The sequence below is a fragment of the Gymnodraco acuticeps genome, unplaced genomic scaffold, assembly GCF_902827175.1.
Source record: "Gymnodraco acuticeps unplaced genomic scaffold, fGymAcu1.1, whole genome shotgun sequence".
In the NCBI taxonomy this organism is placed as follows: Eukaryota; Metazoa; Chordata; class Actinopteri; order Perciformes; family Bathydraconidae; genus Gymnodraco; species Gymnodraco acuticeps.
Window position 1 is genome coordinate 1,041,905 of NW_022992289.1, and position 21,857 is coordinate 1,063,761.

Genomic DNA, 21,857 nt, shown 5'->3' on the forward strand with positions numbered 1-21,857 from the left:
TAGAATCAGATATAACAATACAAAATCCCTTTTCGTTTCATGTACAATGGTGTTACATGAGTGGATATTATACATTGCACATGGTGGTGTTAACTTGCAGTCTGTATTGTGTGGAGGTCAGTGGTGGAAAGTAACTAAGTAAATTTACTCAAGTATTTTACATTTACATTTACATGTGTTGCACTGATTAAGAAAGATATCATCTTAAATTAAAGGGAGCCTCATTCAACATTATCTACCCATCCGGTGAAAGCTCTCTGTCAAAAAATCTATCTAACTAAATAAATGTGTGTTGAAATAAATGCTTACATTTCACGAAAACATTAGGTTAAAATACTAGAAATATATATTTGCGTACTAAACATCATGACTTAATTTGTTTGGCTACTTTGTTCATTGCTGATGTGATGATCTACGGACAAAAGTTGAATCTTCGCTGATTAAATTGAGGGAAGGGAAGAAAATGTAATTTATCGGATGAGAATATCATACAGGTCTCAATCATACATTAAGAATAATAGGAAAGCATCCAACCGGAAAATGTACACTGTAGCCAGCCAGAAACTGTCGAAACCAGTTTACTAACTGCATTGCAGGAAATATATTACTCAGAGGAATGTGCTTTTCCAGACATTGAAGAGAAGCAAAATGCCATGACTTTTCGCTATCAGGGCTGTTAGGGAAAACATCAGGCAATATATATTGTGAGATTATTACATTTCTAAAAGAAATTGATACATTTAAAATAATCTAGAGTTTAAATTATTGTTCTTTTGTTTATTATTTTCTGCATAGTATCTTGTCCACACTCCAGTCCAGTTGGTGGCGGTAATGCATAACCCTAACCCTACAAGTTGAAGAAGAATGTAGCGATCCTGATAGGCTACTCAGGGTGTTACGTAGGCATCGGTCTAGTTGTGACGTAGACAGTGCTATATATTGTGGTTGGTTTAGGAAATAAGTAGTGTGGCGGTAGAACCCACGAAGTGTATTTGGCCTGTTATCATCTGTCTTCAAATACTATTTATTAAAGCCTAATAACTACAAGCCTGTCTCCGACTCATCTTGGGAACGCTACAAGAAGAAGAACATAAAACCACATTCATCCCATTTCATAATGAAGTCGTTTGTCATAGTTCTCTTTGTCGTTTATCGACTTTATTTATGTGAATCACAAGGTAAGAACATTATTTTTTTGTCTTCTCTTGTTGATCAACTTTTTTTGTTTCACAGTCAAAGTTGTTGTACTGTAGCACTACTTAAGTGGATAGGGTAATTTGTTTTTAACTTAAAGATATCAGCAAGACATTTCTACAGTTAATCACTTGTAAGACAATTGTTTTTTGTATTACACGTTTTCTGAAATATGTTTAAATTTAAATAAATCTGAACATTGGATAAAGTCAGGTTACAAATTATTGTTTGATTTTGTAGTCATTTTGTAGTAATTTTGTAGTCATATTAGCGTTTGCGCCTCGACGCACTCCGTGAATGTATTTCATGTTCGGGGTCATTTGTTTTTTGTATAACATTGCTTCGTGCAAGTGACAATTGTTGTCGTCTTCTCTGTGAACGTTTATTTCGCTGTTCTTTTGCCATTTTGAGATTGAAAGTTGCTACGGAAAGCTAAACTAGTGCTTTAGCACACCACGTGACGCATCTGAACGAATCACGTTGTCAGAAATTGACACCAGCCAATGCGATTTCGTTTGTTGGCTCTGTCACGATTGGTTGCTGATACAACGGAAATGACCATATTTGGATCCGATGAGATAGTGCAGGAGAGATGGAGTTTTTCGGATCAGATGTTTGTTTTCATGCAAACAGCGGTCGCGGGTACTTTATGTTACGTTAGAAAGCTAACTTTTGGTGAATTTAGGAGACATTTCAAGAAGCATATAGAACAAACAATGGATGTATTGTATGAACATTTATCCATGCTGAAAGTAGATTTAGATGTTTTAGGAGTTAGATAGAGATTATTATCTAATATATGCATCCAATGAAGCATTGCATGAAGTCTGTTGATGATCAGAGGCTGTTGTTGGGGCTGCAAAAACGTGTTTTTATATAGAGAAGGTTAGCTGTCATTATTAGGCTGTTATGTACTGTTGGAGTGTAAGTAAGCCTATTGTTTTTGTATATTTGTGAAGTTAGGTGGTCCGTGAGTGTATTTTATTGGTTAAGTGGTCCTTGGTATGAAAAAGTTTGAGAAACACTGCGCTAGTGGATTATCAACGGGTGGAGCCTCGCTGCGGGGAAATTATACAGATGGCCAGTCCGCCATGTCTATGCACACGTTATTATTAATACAAATAAAGTAACAATTTTTTAAAATTTTTGTAATCATCTCGCGACCCCCCACTTTGGGAACCCCTGTTCTAGAGAGCAGTGGTTCCCAACTTTTTTTTTACCAAGGCACCCCTGAAAATATTTATCGACCCCAAGGCACACAACCTTTTTGTAGATTTAAAAACCACTTCAGATAATTACTTTGATTATTCATAAAATGAAGGTATTTATAATTACATATAGTAGGAATAGAGAAATATTCAGTTTTGAACCAATAAACATACAGTATATTGCAGCTACGTGCGGTGAGGTTCATGGCTGGTGAGGCACTGACTCTTTCAGAGTCAGATTTACAAATATTATATTTTGACCTTAATCGAAATGTTTGGTTATTTTCAAAAGTTTTTTTAGTCTGATGCTTCGATTCATTTTAAACAGACCGTTCAACAAAAGGATACCCAAAATCTAAATATTGGATTGTTCTTTCTTAGTAAGATCCCATGTTCATTACAATTGGGGTCTTACCTTGACTTGAAGATGAAGTCCATGCTATCCTTCTGGACAACAATCTCTATTACTTTTTTGTAAAAGTCCTCCTTATCTTCCTCTAGTTTCAAAAGTCTAGCTTGTTGTTTGCGTCTACGGTCTCTGCGTAGAATAACAGTAGCAACAAGAACCTGTGGGCTCACGTGCGCCCCCTTCAGTGCGGCAGAGGTTATGGCTGCCTCCCCTGGTGCTTTTTTCATTGTCGTTGTATGATGAGACCAGCGAGCCTAAATATCATATATATGTGAAATAAGTTATTTAGAGACTATGGATGGCGAGGATAAATGTAATACAGGGATCTACAAACATTACATTGGTGACCTACAGTGAGATGGTGCAGGCATGCGCTTAGGGCCCGCTTTCCAGACAGTTTCTGTGAGGTGACGCATTCTGAGGTGAGGCAGAGCTCATCTGTGCCTCACCTCACCCCACGGTAACTGGCTTGAGCGTGCTCAAAAAATAAGTGCCCGCGCTAAATTAGTGCCCGCGCTCCAGCCAGTTACTGTGGGCTTACGAGAGGCAGAGCTCGTCCCTGCCTCACTCCTCATCGCTACCCGTAGTTGTAGCGGAGATCGGCCAATTTGCTGATTTTGACTATAAAAAGCGATTGGAATCATACAGAAATCACATTTACAACACAGATCAGTGGAGACATTTTATTATTATTTAGTTTTTCTTTAGTTTAGGCTCTGCCTCCCCTGACTGCACGTCGCTGGTATATTGTGTGATATTTACTGTATGATGTGTCTACTGTTTTACAGGGATCAGTGCTGGGACTGTGTTTGTGCTGAAGGGAGAGGATTTGCATCTGAATGTCACCAAAGCTGTTGTTCTTGGGAAATTAGATTTTTTTTCCTGGCAATATAATGAAAGTAACATAGTGAGATTCAATTCTACGGACAAAAAAGTCTATGATAATCACACTGGAAGGCTCGAGTTTCCTGGGAACAATTACTCTGTGATCTTGAAGAATCTCCAAGAGGCAGACAGTGGAGAATATACTGCTGTAGTGACAAAGCTTTCAGGAGGCGAAACAGAAGCAGCTAAATACAAGATCAAAGTTCAAGGTAGGTTTGTTAACCTCTCAAACACTGATAGAGTTTCCGTGGTCTTGTTTCTAAAACTCTCCACCTGCTTCTTCCCTCCTCAGATCGAGCGTCTCTCCCTCTCCTCACAGTGAGCTCTGTCTCCAGAAACTCTTCCTCCTGTAGCTTCACTGTGACCTGCAGCTCACAGGACTCTCACATCAACAGCACTTTCACATGTGACAACCAAACCTGCAGTCAGGAGGGAGGAGAGCGGTCAGAGGGGATCCCTGATACTTTTCTCCAGGTCCACCAATCAAGAGGATCGATCATATGTAACCATAGCAACCATGTCAGCTGGACCAACACAACCAAAATAATCAAAGATGTCTGCTACCAGCATGTTGGTAAGACTGAAAGAGAAACTACTTCCCGATAATAACACACAGTTTGGAGTTACGTTTAGAGCATTCAGTATAATCATTTGTTAAAACAAGAACCAGGTGGTGCTTACATTTGCTTCATCAGTGACCTTAAGAAGGATGGTAGTTCCACATTTAACTGAATAACTGTTTGGGTTAACATATTAGGGTTAAAGCAAACAAATCGAATGATTTCTTACAACAGATTAGGTCGGCAAGAAGGCTATTTTTGTGTAATTAAATCTAACAGTCTGGCAGGATGTGATGCAGTAACACACTTGACTAAGTTTATGAATTTATCCAAGCATTATAATCAGGGCTGCACATAACTGGTGCGCATGCACACCCCCCGCCAAAAAAGACCACCGGATCATTTGAAAAAAGGTGCACCAAGAGAGAGAGAGAGAGAGAGAAAATAGAGAGAAGAGAGAGATAGAAAAGAGAGAAGAGAGATATTTGCGAGTTGGATAAGAACTGGTAAGATAGCAGGGTTTCCCACACATAGACTTTACGTGGGCGGGCCGCTCAGGTATATTAACGGCCGCCAAAGTATAATTTGCGAGCTATTTAGGTTTAATTGTTTTAATCCGTCCACGAGCATGACTGCATCTACGATCCCTCGCTCTACCCCTCGCTATCGCGTGAAGGGTCTGCTTTATGCACTCCGCACAGTAATAACCCTGCTGCGTGCTCACTAGCGCACCTCCCCCCCCCCCCCCCCTTTTTTCACCATCCTCCCGGAACCGTCCCGAAATACAATCTAAGCCGTCCCGAAATTAATGTGAACCGTCCCGAATTTAAAATATTAGTTTTTCTACATTATCATTAGTTAAAATCATTCAAAGTGACCTTTAACATAAATAAAACATCATACAAATCTAGATGATAATTCATCAACCTTTTTATTTGAGGAAATCAGTCAATCACAAACAAAGGCCAAATATATATTTTTTAAAACACACAAACGAGAAAGTTACTCTAATATTGAAACCAATCAAGTCCCATCCAATTAACAACAAAATCCAACTCTCTGTCCTGAAGACAGAACCAGAGTAACCACTAACCAGGATGATAGTCTGTAACACAGTCAGGAGACCTTTACAAACTGCCCCGCCCATAACATACACATAACGGAGCTTTCGAACCAGACTACATTCATGCAAACAGCGGTCGCGGTACTTTATGTTAACGTTAGAAAGCTAACTTTTGGTGAATTTAGGAGAAATTTCAAGAAGCATAATATACAGGGTTCTTACACCTTTTCCAAAGTCAAATTCAAGTACTTTTCAAGCATTTTCAAGGTGCATTTTCCAGCTTTTCAAGCATCTAGTGCTGGGACTGTGTTTGTGCTGAAGGGAGAGGATTTGCATCTGAATGTCACCAAAGCTGTTGTTCTTGAGGATTTCGATTTTTTTTCCTGGAAATGTAATGAAAGTAGCATAGTGAGATTCAATTCTACGGACAAAAAAGTCTATGCTAATTACACTGGAAGGCTTGAGTTTCCTGGGAACAATTACTCTGTGATCTTGAAGAATCTCCAAGAGGCAGACAGTGGAGAATATACTGCTGTAGTGACAAAGCTTTCAGGAGGCGAAACAGAAGCAACTTTGAAGATCAAAGTTCAAGGTATATTCTGATATTCTGTACAAACTGTGAAGTCCACTGAGACAAATGTAACATTTGTGATATTGGGCTGTATAAATAAACATTGATTGATTGAAGGTAGGTTTGTTAACCTCTCAAACACTGATAGTGTTTCTGTGGTCTTGTTTCTAAAACTCTTCACCTGCTTCTTCCCTCCTCAGATCGAGCGTCTCTCCCTCTCCTCACAGTGAGCTCTGTCTCTGATAGCTCTTCCTCCTGTAGCTTCACTGTGACCTGCAGCTCACAGGACTCTCACATCAACAGCACTTTCACATGTGACAACCAAACCTGCAGTCAGGAGGGAGGAGAGCGGTCAGAGGGGATCCCTGATACTTTTCTCCAGGTCCACCAATTAAGTGGATCGATCATATGTAACCATAGCAACCATGTCAGCTGGACCAACACAACCAAAATAATCAAAGATGTCTGCTACCAGCATGTTGGTAAGACTGAAGGAGAAACTACTTCCTGATAATAACACACAGTTTGGAGTTACGTTTAGAGCATTCAGTATAATCATTTGTTAAAACAAGAACCAGGTGGTGCTTACATTTGCTTCATCAGTGACCTTAAGAAGGATGGTAGTTCCACATTTAACTGAATAACTGTTTGGGTTAACATATTAGGGTTAAAGCAAACAAATCGAATGATTTCTTACGACAGATCAGGTCGGCAAGAAGGCTATTTTTGTTTGCTAACAGTCTGGCAGGATGTGATGCAGTAACACACTTGACTAAGTTTATGAATTTAAGCAAGCATTATAATGTGGCTTATGTTTTTATTTACAGATCCTCAAGCAACAACCATTCTTCTCATCACTTTGGGAGTATGCTTTGCAATTCTCGCCATCATTGGTGTACTTTGGTATCTTCTAAAGAGAAGAACAAGTAAGTCTAAGTTTGCATTTGAACAAAAAACAGTATATATATTTTTTTATGTCAAGTTCATCATCTTCCAGATACAAATCTCCATTGTCTAATTGAGCAATCACATACAAAATATCTAGAACCTCTCATACAGAAACATATTTTCTATAATATTCTACACACAGAGGCTTTAAAGTGTTCAGCTGTTTGAAAATGATAATTAGGACACAACCAATATCTGGACTCAATGCAGATGCAGCTCAAGTAATGTAAATGTTATGAAGGTAATGAGCTTTCAAGGTGAAGCTCTCAAAATGAAATGTAAATTAACGCAAATCAACATATATATTTTTTTATGACTGACCTGCAGGCAAAGGAGCGAGTATCGAAAATCCAGTTAATGATTCTGCTCAGAGAGAGGTAAGAGACAAGGTATTTTCTACTTTTCACGAAAAAATGTGACTGAATTTTTTATTTTTAACAATTTAAACAGAGTTGGACTGAATATGAGGAACAAGCTAAATCTATAACTGGAGCCTCAGACAGTTATATTGCCTACTATGCACACTAATCACTATGCACACAGTATATCTGCTATTTACTGTATATTATCCCTGACTCCTTTCTACACCATCTTCTTCCTGGTTCCAGGTCCTGCTACTCACATTGCCGGTTCAACAAGACCTCCAACCCATACGACCAAATAATACGACCGATAATCCCGTTTTAAATGTATCGACCTCTAGTGCTCCCGTTGACTGCAAACGCTCCGGTGGGTAGTACATTCTCAAATAACCCTCTGGAAAATCCTAAATTGTAGGATAGTTTGGCCATTAAATGCTTTTTGATTAGATTTCTAGCGAGAAGTGTATATTATGAAGATGATTTGAGGTCTCGCCAGGAGAACATTTATATTGGCGGCAGCGTCCATGTAAAGTTAGCGTCAACCCTCACGGGGTGAAAACAGTATTTCCGGTCTCGAAGTTTTCATAATAAAACCGTATTCCCCTGACTGTCAAATGATTTTACAGTTATATCTGTAGTACTCATCCACTAAAAACATCAGTGACATTGATTGGTTTAAATGGTGTACAATGAGGTTTTGATAAAACATCGAACTACCCATAATCTTCAGCTGTCGTTGAAGCTCGGTGATGTTTTAGCCGCAATGCACGTTGGGATATGGTGTTTATACGATATGAAATCCGAAAACATTTAAAAGAAAATAATACTTTATTCCACGTGTGCTTGCTTTTCTCTTTGGAAGTCATCACATAACGGCATTTTGATACACGGTTCGGCTGCATTCAATATTACACATCTGCTGTAGTTCTTTATTTATAGAGCCCTGATGAGAAGACCTTTGGACAAACTGGAAGAAATGCCGCCGAAACTGAATCCGTGACGTGGATCATAAATATATCAGCCATTAAACAACATCTTCCATTTATTTTCACACAATACGTCTCCTTGCAGTATCAACACTAATTCGGCTGACTTTTATATTTGATCCAATTGGTAGATAGGCTGTATTTACACCATAACGGTGCAGAGCTGATAGAAAGGGACTTGTAGTTTTTAAAGATATTACTGATTTTCTTTGAATATAAGAATGTCATTAAAAGTGCCAATGTGAAACGCCACTATGAGACAAAACACAAAGTGTTTGACCAAACATTCCCACTCAAGTCACAACTGAGGTCACAACAAATAAGCAGTCTCAGTCAGAGCCCAATATGATCAGTCCACCAGGATCAAAATGTAAACTAAATGTCATTCCAGGGCAGGCTAACCGAGGCTAACCAATGAGCACCTGCATGTGTATGAGAATGGCCCTGACACCATTTCAGCCCAGAGTTAAACTCCAGGCAGGACAAGCTCCAGCTCAATTCTCGCACTGACCAGAACAAAGCGAGTGAGGGTCTGCAATATAAGAGGGAAAGAAAGAGAAACTTTAAAACTGTTCAATTGTTATTATGATGTTTAAAGACTGATATTGTTCTATAATCGTCTGAAACTGTTAAGTCATGATGTGAAACGGTTAACAAAGAAAAAGGGAAACTTTATTTTATTTATCTAAAATTAAGCACTTTTAAGATGCACATGTTTTCAAAAGCCATTTTATTTATTTTCTCTATTTTATTTTTATATGCAGCCAGAGAGGAACATTACACATATCCACAGTATTTACTGTATATCTGTAGAGTTCAATGCTAATTGACAATAAATATTGTTGTTTTTTAATTGTACTTTCGTTATTTGATTGGCAGTCAGCTGTTGATTACATGCAGACGTTAAGCTGCAGGCTACTTCAATATATATCACACTAATTCATAAAGCAAGTTAGACATGTTGATGTTCCGGACCTTTGCATGGGGACATTTTCTCTAACTGGACCTCGTTGAATTTTAGTTGCTGCTGTACATCATTGTTGCCTGTAGTTTAAAGAAGTCATGAATTGAATGGAAAATACTCCACCATTTTGTGTCGAAAGAAGAAAAGTGTAACCAAATGACCGCCATTGAAAGCTGTGCCTTCCAGCTGTTAATATATAATTTGCCAAGGAGTCAACATTTAATTAAAAGAAGAATTTGCACATTAATGATTTGTAAAGTTAATGATTTTTCTGAAGTCCACTACTTGGTAAAGGTAGCCGTGCTTAGATTTGTATTTAGGATACTTTCACTCTTCTTTTTTTGAAAGAAATATACTCTTAAATGCAGCAGGTGAATACCTGATTTATAAAACAATGGTTTATTCTTTTATGCAGTCGCCAATGCAGTTGCACCAACATTGATTTTGTTAAGTGAGTACCTGCAGGATTCTTTCTTTTTGAGGTTGTTTCTTCATGGTCTCTGAGGCACTTACTGTGAGACGCTTCTTGATCAAAATGATCAGATAAATAAATGTGAGTATGTCATATAATGTTATGAGTGTACAGTATTTCATGTATTAAAATAAAACAGGATTTTTGAACTATATTATTCTTTAGGCCTAGCCTTTTTTTTATTTGGTGTCTTTTTTCCCTCTTTAACAAATTAGTTTACAGGAGATTTGTCACACATACTGTAAAAGCTCTTAATTCATATACTGCAGTGAACTAACAAAAGCATATTCTGTTTATTGTAAAAGGGGCATATTTGAATAAAATAATCTCTTAGCACACACAGGACACATTTTAGATAAAAAACCCTATTTTTGTTTTCTTTTTTCTAAGGTTACATTTTACACTCAGTAAACGCCTTCTTGTATTGATGTGTCCCAGAAGTAATGGGAAGTAATCAGGTTACCTTATTTGAATAATCAGATTCTTGCATTAGGTTACTGACAATTAGGTAATTAGTTTAGTTTATTTATTTTTTTGGAGCGTGTAAAACCAAAGAAAATACAAACAATAGTCATTGTAATGGAATTGTCCCAATTAAGCTACGTGGAACAAAAAGATAGCCACACATGATCTTTAGTCTATTCTTTAGTAGAATCCAAAAAAAATCACAAACATACAGTTGCAAGAAAAAGTGAACCCTTTGGAATGACCTGGATTTCTGCATAAGTTGGTCATAAAATGTGTTCTGATCTTCATCTAAGTCACAACAATAGACAAACACAGTCTGCTTAAACTAATACCACACAAACAATTATATGTTTTTATTGAACACACCATGTAAACATTCACAGTGCAGGGTGGAACAAGTATGTGAACCTAGACTAAAGACTTCTTCAAGAGCTAATTGGAGTCAGGAGTCAGCCAACCTGGAGTCCAATCAATGAGACGAGTTTGGAGTTGTGGGTTAAAGCTGCCCTGCCCTATAAAAAAAATACACCAGTTTTGAATTTGCTATTCTTAAGAAGCATTGCCAGATGTGAACCATGCCTTGCACAAAAGAGCTCTCAGAAGACCTACGATTAAGAATGGTTGACTTGCATAAAGCTGGAAAGGGTTACAAAGGTATCTCTAAAAGCCTTGATGTTCATCAGTCCACGGAAAGACAAAGTGTCTATACATGGAGAAAGTTCAGCACTGTTGCTACTCTCCCTAGGAGTGGCCGTCCTGTAAAGATGACTGCAAGAGCACAGCGCAGAATGCTCAATGAGGTGAAGAAGAATCCTAGAGTGTCAGCTAGAGACTTAAAGAAATCTCTGGCACATGCTAACATCTCTGTTGACGAATCTACGATACGTAAAACACTGAACAAGAATGGAGTTCACGGGAGGACACCACGGAGGAAGCCACTGCTGTCCAGAAAAATATATATAAATGTTATTTGTGTTTTTTTGAAAACCTCCCTAATCTGAAGGCAACAAAATGATTTTACCTACAAACAAATTACTTGATATTTGGATTAACAAGAACATTCAGCATTTTCTTGAAAGCTGCCTTCTGTGTTTTCTTTGCAAAGCATCAATGTTTACATCAAGATTAGCCAATATGAATTGTCAGTACACAAATAAGTGAACATATTTGTATCCATGTCTTCTACTTCTAGCCTTGAGCCCGCACACGTTTGTTGTTGATTTCTACATTTCTTGGTGTGTGGCGTATGAAAATTGAGTTGAAAATGTTTTGTTTGGAATTTGCAACCCCTAATCTTCCTACGTACCTCCTGCAATCCCCCCAACTACCCCTAGGGGTCCGCCTACCCCCAGTTGGGAACCAGAACTATGAGTTTATTTGTTCTTGTTGAGCTTCTCCATGAGATGAACCGTGATGACAGCAGACACCATGATGATCAGACCCACAGAGAACACGCACATCTTCACCAGGCACACAGATAACCCCTCTGGATCTGAAACACAACAAACAGAGAGTTTCACATCAGAACCGACACAGAGATCCAGACTGAGATGCACAACTGAGTGGAAGCAGCAACTCAGTGATTACTACTTTATTTGGATAGCAGTTTGAGTCCTAACATGTCAAATACATGCACGACAAAGTGCATTTGAGTATTACAGACTGCCCGTATGTGGTGGTTTTATGGTGATGTATTGTTAACTGTTTTTTTGCTTATTTAAATATTCATGTTTAATTGTTCTGCACTTAATAATAATAAGAGCCAATTTGCACATGTATTCACAAAGAAGTTTCGTTAAACTTAAATTCCAAACTGTGAGTTATCAGGAAGTAGTTTTCTCTTTCAGTCTTACCATCATGCTGGTGGCAGACATCTTTGATTATTAGGGTGTCGTTGGTCCAGCTGACATGGTTGCTATGGTTACATATGATCGATCCACTTAATTGGTGGACCTGGAGAAAAGTATCAGGGATCCCCTCTGACCGCTCTCCTCCCTCCTGACTGCAGGTTTGGTTGTCACAGGTGAAAGTGCTGTTGATGTGAGAGTCCTGTGAGCTGCAGGTCACAGTGAAGCTACAGGAGGAAGAGTTTCTGGAGACAGAGTTATTCACCACTGTGAGGTTTACTGGAGACACTCGATCTGAGGAGGGAAGGAGCAGGGGAAGAGTTTTAGAAACAAGACCACAGAAACTCTATCAGTGTTTGAGAGGTTAACAAACGTACCTTGAACTTTGACGTTATATTTAGCTACATTTTCTGGTTTAACCCTTTCCAACACAGCAGTATAAACTCCACTGTCTGCCTCTTCGAGATTCTTCAATTTCACAGAGTAATTGTTCACAGGAAACTCAATCCTTTCATCGTAGTTAGCAGAGACTCCTTTGTCATTAGAGGTGAATCTCACTATGTTACTATTATTACATTTCCAGGAAATAAAATCTAAATCCTCAAGAACAACAGCTTTGGTGACATTCAGAAGCAAATCCTCTCCCTTCAGCACAAACACAGGAGTCCCAGCACTGATCCCTGTAAAACAGAAGACACATCATACAGTAAATATCACAATATATAGTTTTCAATAGTGAATGTTACTCCAACTTTATTTCTGACATTCTGATCAACAGCTAAATATCATCATCCTATTGTGAATTCATGATAACCCAGTGACCACCATAGTGCAACATTAATGTATGTTCAGCTTTTGTGTCTCTCCTGCTAATTAGTATGATATGTAACTTTTGCCGAAAGTGAACAAACATGAAATACAAATGACGTATAATTTGCCATTACCATTAATACAGCTAGGACTCCTCATACATAAATGTCAGTAACAATTCTAGTGAAACTAACCCTAATGATGCATTGTTCCTATACTTCCCCCCCCCCCTACCATCATCCACACTGCTGTTCACCAACTTTGATCCTTTTCTCCATATACTAAAGTAGCTTTGTGCAAAAACTCTCTAATTATTCCTCATTGATTGTAGAAGAAAAAAAAGCTGCCTTGAACAAAAATGTCAAGTTAATGTTATGTTTAAAAAAGCTCAGAAGATGTCAGTATGCAACTCCATTATACTTGGTTTAAATATACCTTTTTTTTTAATAAAGACATATTTTTTATTAAAAATATTTTCTTCTCTAAACTTCTTATTCAATATTTGTATTCACATGTTTGGCTTCTAATGCTCAGAGTTGATAACCAGGATTTAGTTTTCTGCATGTTCCCACTAAAACAAAGGTTTCTTTTTTGGATAGGAAGATACATTCCTGATGGCAGAAGGTTACAGTTGTTATACTCCACATCAGCTGACTTGACGAAACTCCTCTTGGACCACAGTGATGCCAGGTTTTTAAACTCTTAAAGAGTCAAACTGTTTTCTGTTTTAAGCAGGACACGATTACTGTAATTAGATACGATACGATACGATACGATATACTTTATTGTCCCCGTAAGGAAATTTGTTCTGGGCTCCGTCCAGCAGTTCCGCATACATGTACATAATATACAAACATAGTGGACATTTAAGAGACATACACATATCATCAATCATACACCGTTTGAACAAACACAATACACACAGACGCACATACTGACAATGGCGACCTATTGCACAACCCTCATGGCCAACATTTAAAAAAAAGTACATTTCATTAGATAATGTTAAAACATTGAATTAGACATGTTTTTATCCTACCTTGTGCCTCAGTGCAGACCAGCAGCCCCAGAATCACGAAGATGAACATGACAGTCTCTGTCCGGTTGCCCTGCCTGAAAACACAATGTCACAGGTTACAGTGTGAGTCCTGTTTAGCTCTAACACACATCACCAAGTCTTCTTCCTGTAAAAAACACATAACCTTTTGCCTGAGTGTGGAAATACTAACTGAAGTCAATTACAGGATAACAAGGCACTTTTCATTTCAGTTGGTGTATGTTGCACCAGATGAAGCAAAAGGTGGAAAAGAAAACATTACAATTGTGTCAATACATTACATTAAAAACAATAAAAAGGGTAGTTTGCACTGTTTATTACTCACATTAGTGTATGTGTTGCTTTACTTTAACTCTTCTAGCTGGTGTCCTGCACAAACAATCATAACCACTTCCTTTGTCAGAGCTCTGTGTTTCACACCTCTCGCATTTTCCATGACTGCATACCAAACGTACGATACCTGCGGTAAAATGTAAAAGATATCTTCACACAGCACATATTCTGCACTGGCAAAACAAATAACTAACCATAAAATTAGGAAGGCCAGTCTTATGTTCCTTATACAGGCCAGGGCTTTTTTTATTGTTGTTTTCTCATAAAATACTCTACTATGACTTTTCAGTGACATTCTTTACGACATATTTAACTGTGACTTATTTTATGATTTTATACCATTGCACTTTGTATGGCCTACAACACCAGGACATTGTATGGCAGATGATAACTAGAAAATGCATTTCCTGCAGAAAATGCGTGCAAATGCTGTAAACTGTGAACATTTGTGGCTGAATTTAGCTGAAAATGCAGAAAAAGCTGAATATTTTATTAGTTGAATGGTCAAGTAAGTGTGTTGCTGAACTTAGCGGAGAAATGCAGAAAAGTGAAATGATTTGAATCAAAATTGTTACAGCTCAAATGCATTGCAATGACTTTGTTGAAAACTTGAAATTGAAATGTTAAACTGGAAGAGTAGGAAAAATAGAGCTTCCTTAAGCTTAATATTTAAAAGAAAAGGTTTAAAAAAGGTATAAACAACAACATGTATCGCCTCAATGTCCTGAAATAGCTGAATAATGTAATAGTTGAATGGTTTCTGCAGTTGAGAGTAGGCTGAAGAAGTTACATATCAGATGTAAGTAGTTGTGAATGAATGTGTATTAGGAAGAGAAAATAAAGTAAAAAGGCTTGGGAAAGAAGCAGAATATTTTGACTGCAAACTTTTCGACTAAAACCATACGTCACCAATAATGTATAAAATATTTGGAACATGTTGAAGTCTGTATGAAGTCTCCATCAGACAGAAAAGAATAGGCTGAGACAGTCTGTTAAAGTCCAGTCTGTTTGTCAGTGTTTGTTTCTGTGCCGAGCACCTGATCATAACAAATAATCATAACACCTGTGTGAGCCCAGAGATCAAAGCTTTCAATCTGCCCAGCAACACCATGGCAACCATCTGCAGAACTGAGTCCCATTAAGAATGCATTGAGGATTATATCTGACCATTTTGCCACCTGTTCAAAAACTATGGCTCCTATAAAAAAAATGACCTGAAAGTGAGCATCAGGGAGGGATATGGGTTTTTTGGGTTGTGTGTGTAGAATATGATGATGGGAGCAGTTTGTCTAAAGTTTACTTCTCTCTACTCTGAAGAAAGTTCCGGATAATTTTAACATGGGACGTGGTTGACTTTTTGACAAGTTTTTGTCTCTTCATGCCCTCAAGAGGCATTTTGTTTAATATTTTTTCTTTTTTTTTTTCTTTTTTTCAACGTGGAGAAGTTTTCCTACGTTTTTCATGAAAAATGATGTCCAAGGAGTGTAGGGTTTGGGAATTATGGCAGGTTTAAAACAAAAATGTGGGCGAATTTCAAGCACTCCTGCACTGTTTTGAGATCAAAGCACTCTAGACTTAACGAGCTGCTCCATCCACACTAATGTTAAAATCTGAAGAAGGCCTCTTTACCAAGCTCCAAACTAAGTTAAATATCTAAAAAAATGTAAAAGATATCAAAAATCTGAATAATATTTTAATAGCTGAAGGTCTTGTGATCATTTTAAAGTTGGAATGAAGTCTCTAGCTGAAAGTATGTGGAGGGAGAAGCATTTGGCGCAATGTGTATGAGGTAAAAGAGGATTTGAAGGCTCCTCCCATTGAGTTCCATGTTAAACAAAGAGTTTTAAAAAGCTGAATATTTCAAAAAGTATAAAATATTTTGAAAAAGTTGAAAGTTTCCCATCGATTGCTGAAAAGGCTGAACATTTTGATATTTGAATTGGTTGAAATAAGAAGAAGAAGAAGAAGAAGAAGAAGAAGAAGAAGAAGAAGAAGAAGAAGAAGAAGAAGAAGAAGAAGAAGAAGAAGAAGAAGAAGAAGAAGAAGAAGAAGAAGAAGAAGAAGAAGAAGAAGAAGAAGAAGAAGAAGAATAAGAAGAAGAAGAACTATAGTGTGAATGCTATAGTTCTTCAAATCTCCTCTTATTATAGTTCTTATAATAACAGGACTTTTTGTTATGACAATTAACAGGACCTTTAATGACACACTTTACAATGACATATTATGGCAGACTATACTTTTAATTGTTTTAATTAGATTGAAATGTCCTACTGTCCTATAAAACATTGTACGACTTGTGTCATATTTGGCTTGACTTTTTATTCTGTACTATGACGTTTTTATTGGATACCAAACGTTTACTTTTGTAATGACATTTTTACCATGCTATAAAACTTGAATGACCATATTACATATATATATTGTATATTACATATACAGTACAGTACAAGGACTCTTATGACCTTTTGTGACATTTCCTTGTGATATATTTTACTGTGACTCCTTACATATTTGTCTTTATAGCATATCATACTATGACACTTTTATTATGGCCAAACATACTTTTAAATGACATACTATGTTGTGATGCTATGGCCTATTATGATGAGATGTTTTTGTTATTTTATACTTTACTTTTTTATGACTTATTATGGCATTCTATACTATTCTATTCTATAAGGACACGTTGTAGATATGCTATAGTTTGACTTTTTAATTACGAGATGCTATTTATTGAAAAAAGCATATTCTGTTGTTTGTATAAGGAGCAGATTTTAATAAAAGTATCTCTTAGCACAGGACACATTTTTGATGAACAATATTTATTTATTTTATTTTCTTCTAAGGTTACATTTAACTTGGTAAAAGCCTTATTGTATTTATTTGCATTGCATTGATATTGAGTTGTCCCAAAAGTAATGGAAAGTAATTTGTTTAGGTTATATGAATATCGGATACTTACAGTAGTTACTGATGGTTAGGCCATTAGTAACTGTAATGGAATACATTGTATTTTACCATTTGCATGAACACATAATAGATAACGAACAATATAGGAATAAAACAGCTTTATTAAATGGTGGATGTAGCATAAAACAGATTACTTGATTTAATCATCGGATTAACAAGAACATTCAGCATGTTCTTGAAAGCTGCCTTCTGTGTTTTCCTTGCAAAGCATCAATGTTTACATCAATATTTACTAGCCAAAATGCATTGTCTATATATGTACAGTACATTGTAAGTGTACATATTTATATCCATGTTTGCTGATCCACCAATTGTGGATCCATGAAATATCATCAAATCAGCAGCAGAAATGTACCTCTAAGGCCTTCTGCACAATAGAAATAAAACAGGGACTCACTCGTCAAAAAACCCACTTTCCTTTTTCTATCAAAGAGTGTGAGATACTGTTTATGTAAGATTGGTTGCATGTAGCAGTGGTTCCCGACCTTGAGCTGGTCGACATTCTATACTATTATTATACCGTCACCAGGGGCGGATAGACAAATATTCATGGGGTGGCATGATGGTGGCAGGAGATTTTGAGGGGTGGCATCCCCTGGCAGAATGCTGATTTAATCGCAGTCAAATCAATCAATGTTAACTTGGAAAGCCACAATATTGATGTTTTAACTCAATAACATTAGGATACATTATTGTGGCACAACAGTAAATCCTTAAATATAAATATATAAGGTGGCAGACATAATTTAATGAATTTTAACTGAACAATAACTGAATGAGTTTGTTTCACTCTTAGACCTGTAGGGGTACCAAATCTATGCAGACTGCTGCAATAAATACATTAATTAACTGTCTCATCGATGTTTGTCTGAATTAACATGATAATATTAACAATCATATTATTCCTATCAGCTGTCAATCATTGTTATGATTCACATAAACGTGTATTCACAGGGCCGTGGGAAGTAGGGGTCCTGAGGGTGCTGCAGCACCCCCTGATAGAGGACAGGGAATCTGCACGTCCACAACATTAAATGGACATATAATACAAAAAACAACAACATTGATGGAACAACATTCATAATTAAGTAAAGATAACACCCTTTTCACCCCGGTTAAATTTCCCAGAGAGAGAGAGAGAGAGAGAGAGAGAGAGAGAGAGAGAGAGAGAGAGAGAGAGAGAGAGAGAGAGAGAGAGAGAGAGAGAGAGAGAGAGAGAGAGCGAGCGAGCACCGGTACCGGCGGGGATTGTTGTTAGCTTCTGTTGCGCTAAGGGATAAAATAAGCTGTTTCTACAATAATGAGGAGGGAAAGTTGTCTCCTGTCAGACTGAGAGGCTCAGTGAGGTAAAAGACTCTTAAGTGTTTAGATAGTTCACTTTAGTCTAAGTTATCTCAGTGGGTCTCAAATGTTTTGATCACAATTTATGTAAACAAATATTTCCAAGGCACTCCTTTATAATTATTGGGATAAATAAAAACAGGTTTGAAATCATTCCAATGTATACTATAGGAAAGTAAACCAAAAATATTGTTTAAAACTGGAGAGATTTAAAAATATGCATAAATAAATGTTACGGTAAAATAAGATATAAATGAACAACACAAATTAAATAAGTTACATGTATTTGTTATTGGCTATGGTAGGTTATTGGTTATGTTCACATACTTATTTGATTATTAAAATATAAACCGATCTTTTCCATATGGGTGTTTAGAGTTGTACCCCTTAGATCTAGTCTCTGGTAATTCAGCTCAAAGTGCACCAGATTGAAGCATTTTACTTTAAAATGTTAAAACAAATCTTCCCGGGGGGGGCATACCCCCGGGCCCCCCTAGAGGATGTGATCCCCACAGCACCCCCCAACATGTTCCCACGGCTATGTGTATTCAGCTAAAACATAGACATCGCTACACATCGTCTTATTTGACTCTCTCAGAACTTAAAACTGTTTTTTGGGGGCAGACCCCCACAAAGAAAAAAAATATATACACACATACAAGGTCATCATCTTAACAGTTGTGTATGCTCATCTGTGAGCAGAGCATCAAGTTGGCATGCCTATAACTTGCCCCTTGCCCTTATTCCACCTAGCTTAGCACTTTCTACTTGTGTTGTTATTTTGTTTTACTTGCTTGTAAGCGCTTTGAGCACCAGGAAAAGCGCTTTATAAATGTAATGAATTATTATTATAACAGCTGAATGCGGCGATTACCATGTTGTTCAGCAAAACGCCTCACGAACGTATTAAGATCTACAGCTTTAGTGCGTTTTGATTCAATGCAGGCAAACTTGACAGTCTCTTCTCTGTCATTGTAGACCGCAAATACCTCATTCCTTCCGTCTATTTGGGTCCGAACGCTCTTGTTTTTTGCCGTCCCGTTCAAATGAAATCGCCATCAATCATATTTCTAAGCTCGCGCCAGGGTTACAAGACTCAAGACATTAGAGATTTTCTCTCATAAATGTCCGATGACGAGCCACAACTTTTCTTTCATAACAAAGCTGCCAACTGGGGTGGCAGCTGGGGTGGTAGTAGACTATGCATCATTTCTGTATTTGCTGGTGTTTGCTGCTTATGTATGCGTTTTCGGCCTTGTAGTGCATTTGCACATGTCCCCCCCCTCCGTATGATAGGGCCACACTGCAGCAGGATCTACACCCAAAAGGCGTTTCTTTGCTGGTTAAATCGTGGAGCCTGCTCATTGTAATAAAGAAAGAACACGTTCCTTCTGATGGTAATGTTTGGATCCTCTGGATGTCTGAGGGTTTGCACCATTATGCCTACACGGTATCCAGCAGGCCTTCTCATGTAGAGCAGTCCACAGAGCACTAAGAAGTTGAAAACGTCTGGACTTATAAAAACGAGCGAGTCCATGATGAAGGAAACCATCAGCAGTGCTGCCCCAATAACTAAGACTAATGTGTGGTTAATGCACAGGCCAACAAATTGCATCAAGGAAAGAGCGACTGCAATCCCTGATTTGGCCACTGAAAATGTTACTGAAGCAGCTCCCATCAGCTCGGGGCCAACGGCAACTATCCTTCGCCTTGCTCCTGAACATGTTGATGAAAATCCTTTCAGTACCTTGGGCGCAGCAGCGACTATCCATCTATATGCCACGGAATAAATAGATGAAAAAACATTAGGACTAACACCTACTATTCTGTATACAGTTGTAGATCCTACCAACGGCGTAAAACTACCAGAAATTCTTCTTCGAGCTAAAGGAATAATGACTGCAATCCCTAAAAGAGTAACTCCTCCTATCACATATCTATTTCCAATCATGTATGTGATGTGAGCTCTCAGCTGTTCAAGTAGAGGTAGTCCACCTCCATTTGGGGTCTGAGGTGGCTGAGGCATCCAATGAAGCCTGAGCAACCTGACAGCCTCACTGTGATGAACCTGTTGTGTTCCCTGACCGCCCTGGACACAAGGGAGGAAAGTGCTAATGGGAGCATTTCTCCAGACTTGTGTGAAAGGCCAGTTGTTGTGTCTGGTGGGGACACGGGATTATGCAGGAGATAATCACTTCGATGCTTTTAGAATCAGATATAACAATAATATATCCCTTTTCGTTTCACACATGTACAATGGTGTTACATGAGGGGATATTATACATTGCACATGGTGGTGTTAACTTACAGTCTTCATTGTGTGGTGGTCAGTGGTGGAAAGTAACTAAGTACATTCACTCAAGTATTTTACTTGAGTATTTTTTTTTACGTGTGTACTTTACTTCAGTGCTTTCATTTTATGCTACTTTATACTTAACCTCACCTCAACCCAAACCACATGCCTGAAGTTCACATGAGGTCAGACTGCAGTTTAATGCCACTCATAAAACATTCCCCTGATCTGAGGAACACAGCTTAGTGAGGAATCTAATGCTTTTAGTTTAATTTGCTGGAATCATAGACTGTATGCATAAAGGGTGGTATATGAATGGGTTAAGAGGCAACGCTGCTACTCTGTGGTTAATGCGGGATATGGCATGCAGACAGATATGGTGTCAGATGATATGAATGCCAATCCTCTGTTTAACAATTCTGTGCTTTGTTTTCTTACAGGTAACAGGGGATTTGAACCTTTTCTGTTTTACCGTAGATGGTTTGTACCTAACATGTTGAGTACATAGTGCACAATCTCAAACTCATACAATACAAATAGAATATAATTCCTGACCTGTCCGGTGGTGATTATCAGATGTGAAGCTGCTGGGAGTTTGTTCCAAGGGTGGGGCTGAAGAGCATTTACTATACATTGGAGCACCAGAGACAATCACTCCACTTGATTTCTCTCCATGTGTCTGCACCGTGGAGTCCTTACATACAGAGTTAACAGTTTGAAGACAATGAATCCCAGATACTGTGTTACCTGACTGAAAGAAGTCATGAGGAAAAAGCATGGATTTTCAGCTTTTACTGCCTTGTGAATTCATTTTCAGGAGATATTTATTTACCACCTCAGGTCTGCAAAATATACGATTGCAGGGGGTTTTCTTATTCATTAAAGAGCTGAACAAAGACCGCAGACAAAGTGAAGTAGTCATGACCGCAGAAAGCACTGCATTTATTTGACAAAATTAGTTACTAGTTACTTTACAAATACAAATGATTAGATTAAACAAAATATGAATAAACAGTGATATATAATTAAAGGTTAAGATATCCAGCAGCAGTATATAAAGTAAACGTTGCTCCACTTTTAACAGCTGTGATGAACACATTAATGTAAACAAAATGA

General features: G+C 37.8%; 2 protein-coding genes across 5 annotated transcripts; one reads left to right on the forward strand and one right to left on the reverse strand.

Annotated features, from left to right (window-relative positions):
* Nucleotides 1-954: 954 nt before the first annotated feature.
* On the forward strand, nt 955-8,159 carry LOC117540887. Of its 3 annotated transcripts, none has more exons than XM_034207826.1 (7): nt 955-1,178; nt 3,600-3,905; nt 3,989-4,270; nt 6,091-6,372; nt 6,718-6,816; nt 7,166-7,227; nt 7,447-8,153. In XM_034207826.1, the coding sequence occupies exons 1-7, from the start codon at nt 1,118-1,120 to the stop codon at nt 7,573-7,575; spliced, it is 1,221 nt and encodes a 406-aa protein (XP_034063717.1). In that variant the 5' UTR covers nt 955-1,117; the 3' UTR covers nt 7,576-8,153. The 3 variants fall into 3 exon arrangements, with proteins under 3 accessions (XP_034063717.1, XP_034063718.1, XP_034063719.1); XM_034207827.1 differs by having other exon boundaries at nt 7,166-7,215; nt 7,447-8,150; XM_034207828.1 differs by lacking the exons at nt 955-1,178; nt 3,600-3,905; nt 3,989-4,270 and adding an exon at nt 5,270-5,911 and having other exon boundaries at nt 7,447-8,159.
* Nucleotides 8,160-10,548: 2,389 nt separating this feature from the next.
* LOC117540891 (SLAM family member 7-like) lies at nt 10,549-14,269 on the reverse strand. 2 transcript variants are annotated; one of them, XR_004568228.1, is made up of 6 exons: nt 14,130-14,269; nt 13,787-13,860; nt 12,315-12,617; nt 11,944-12,231; nt 11,397-11,582; nt 10,549-10,602 (listed from the first exon to the last, which is right to left on the reverse strand). XR_004568228.1 is itself a non-coding variant. In XM_034207836.1 (5 exons), coding segments are annotated over exons 1-5 (786 nt in total). In that variant the 5' UTR covers nt 14,132-14,269; the 3' UTR covers nt 10,963-11,463. The 2 variants fall into 2 exon arrangements, 1 of the variants encoding a protein (XP_034063727.1); XM_034207836.1 differs by lacking the exon at nt 10,549-10,602 and having other exon boundaries at nt 10,963-11,582.
* Nucleotides 14,270-21,857: the final 7,588 nt, after the last annotated feature.

Coding starts and splice junctions, on each gene's coding strand:
- LOC117540891 (XM_034207836.1), bottom strand. Junction 12,618..13,786: donor GGTCTGCACTGAGGCACAAG/GTAGGATAAAAA, acceptor TCTGTTTTACAG/GGATCAGTGCTGGGACTCCT. Junction 12,232..12,314: donor ATATAACGTCAAAGTTCAAG/GTACGTTTGTTA, acceptor TTCCCTCCTCAG/ATCGAGTGTCTCCAGTAAAC.
- LOC117540887 (XM_034207826.1), top strand. CDS start 1,118: ATGAAGTCGTTTGTCATAGTTCTCTTTGTCGTTTATCGACTTTATTTA. Junction 6,373..6,717: donor TGTCTGCTACCAGCATGTTG/GTAAGACTGAAG, acceptor TTTTATTTACAG/ATCCTCAAGCAACAACCATT. Junction 7,228..7,446: donor AGAGAGAGGTAAGAGACAAG/GTATTTTCTACT, acceptor TCCTGGTTCCAG/GTCCTGCTACTCACATTGCC.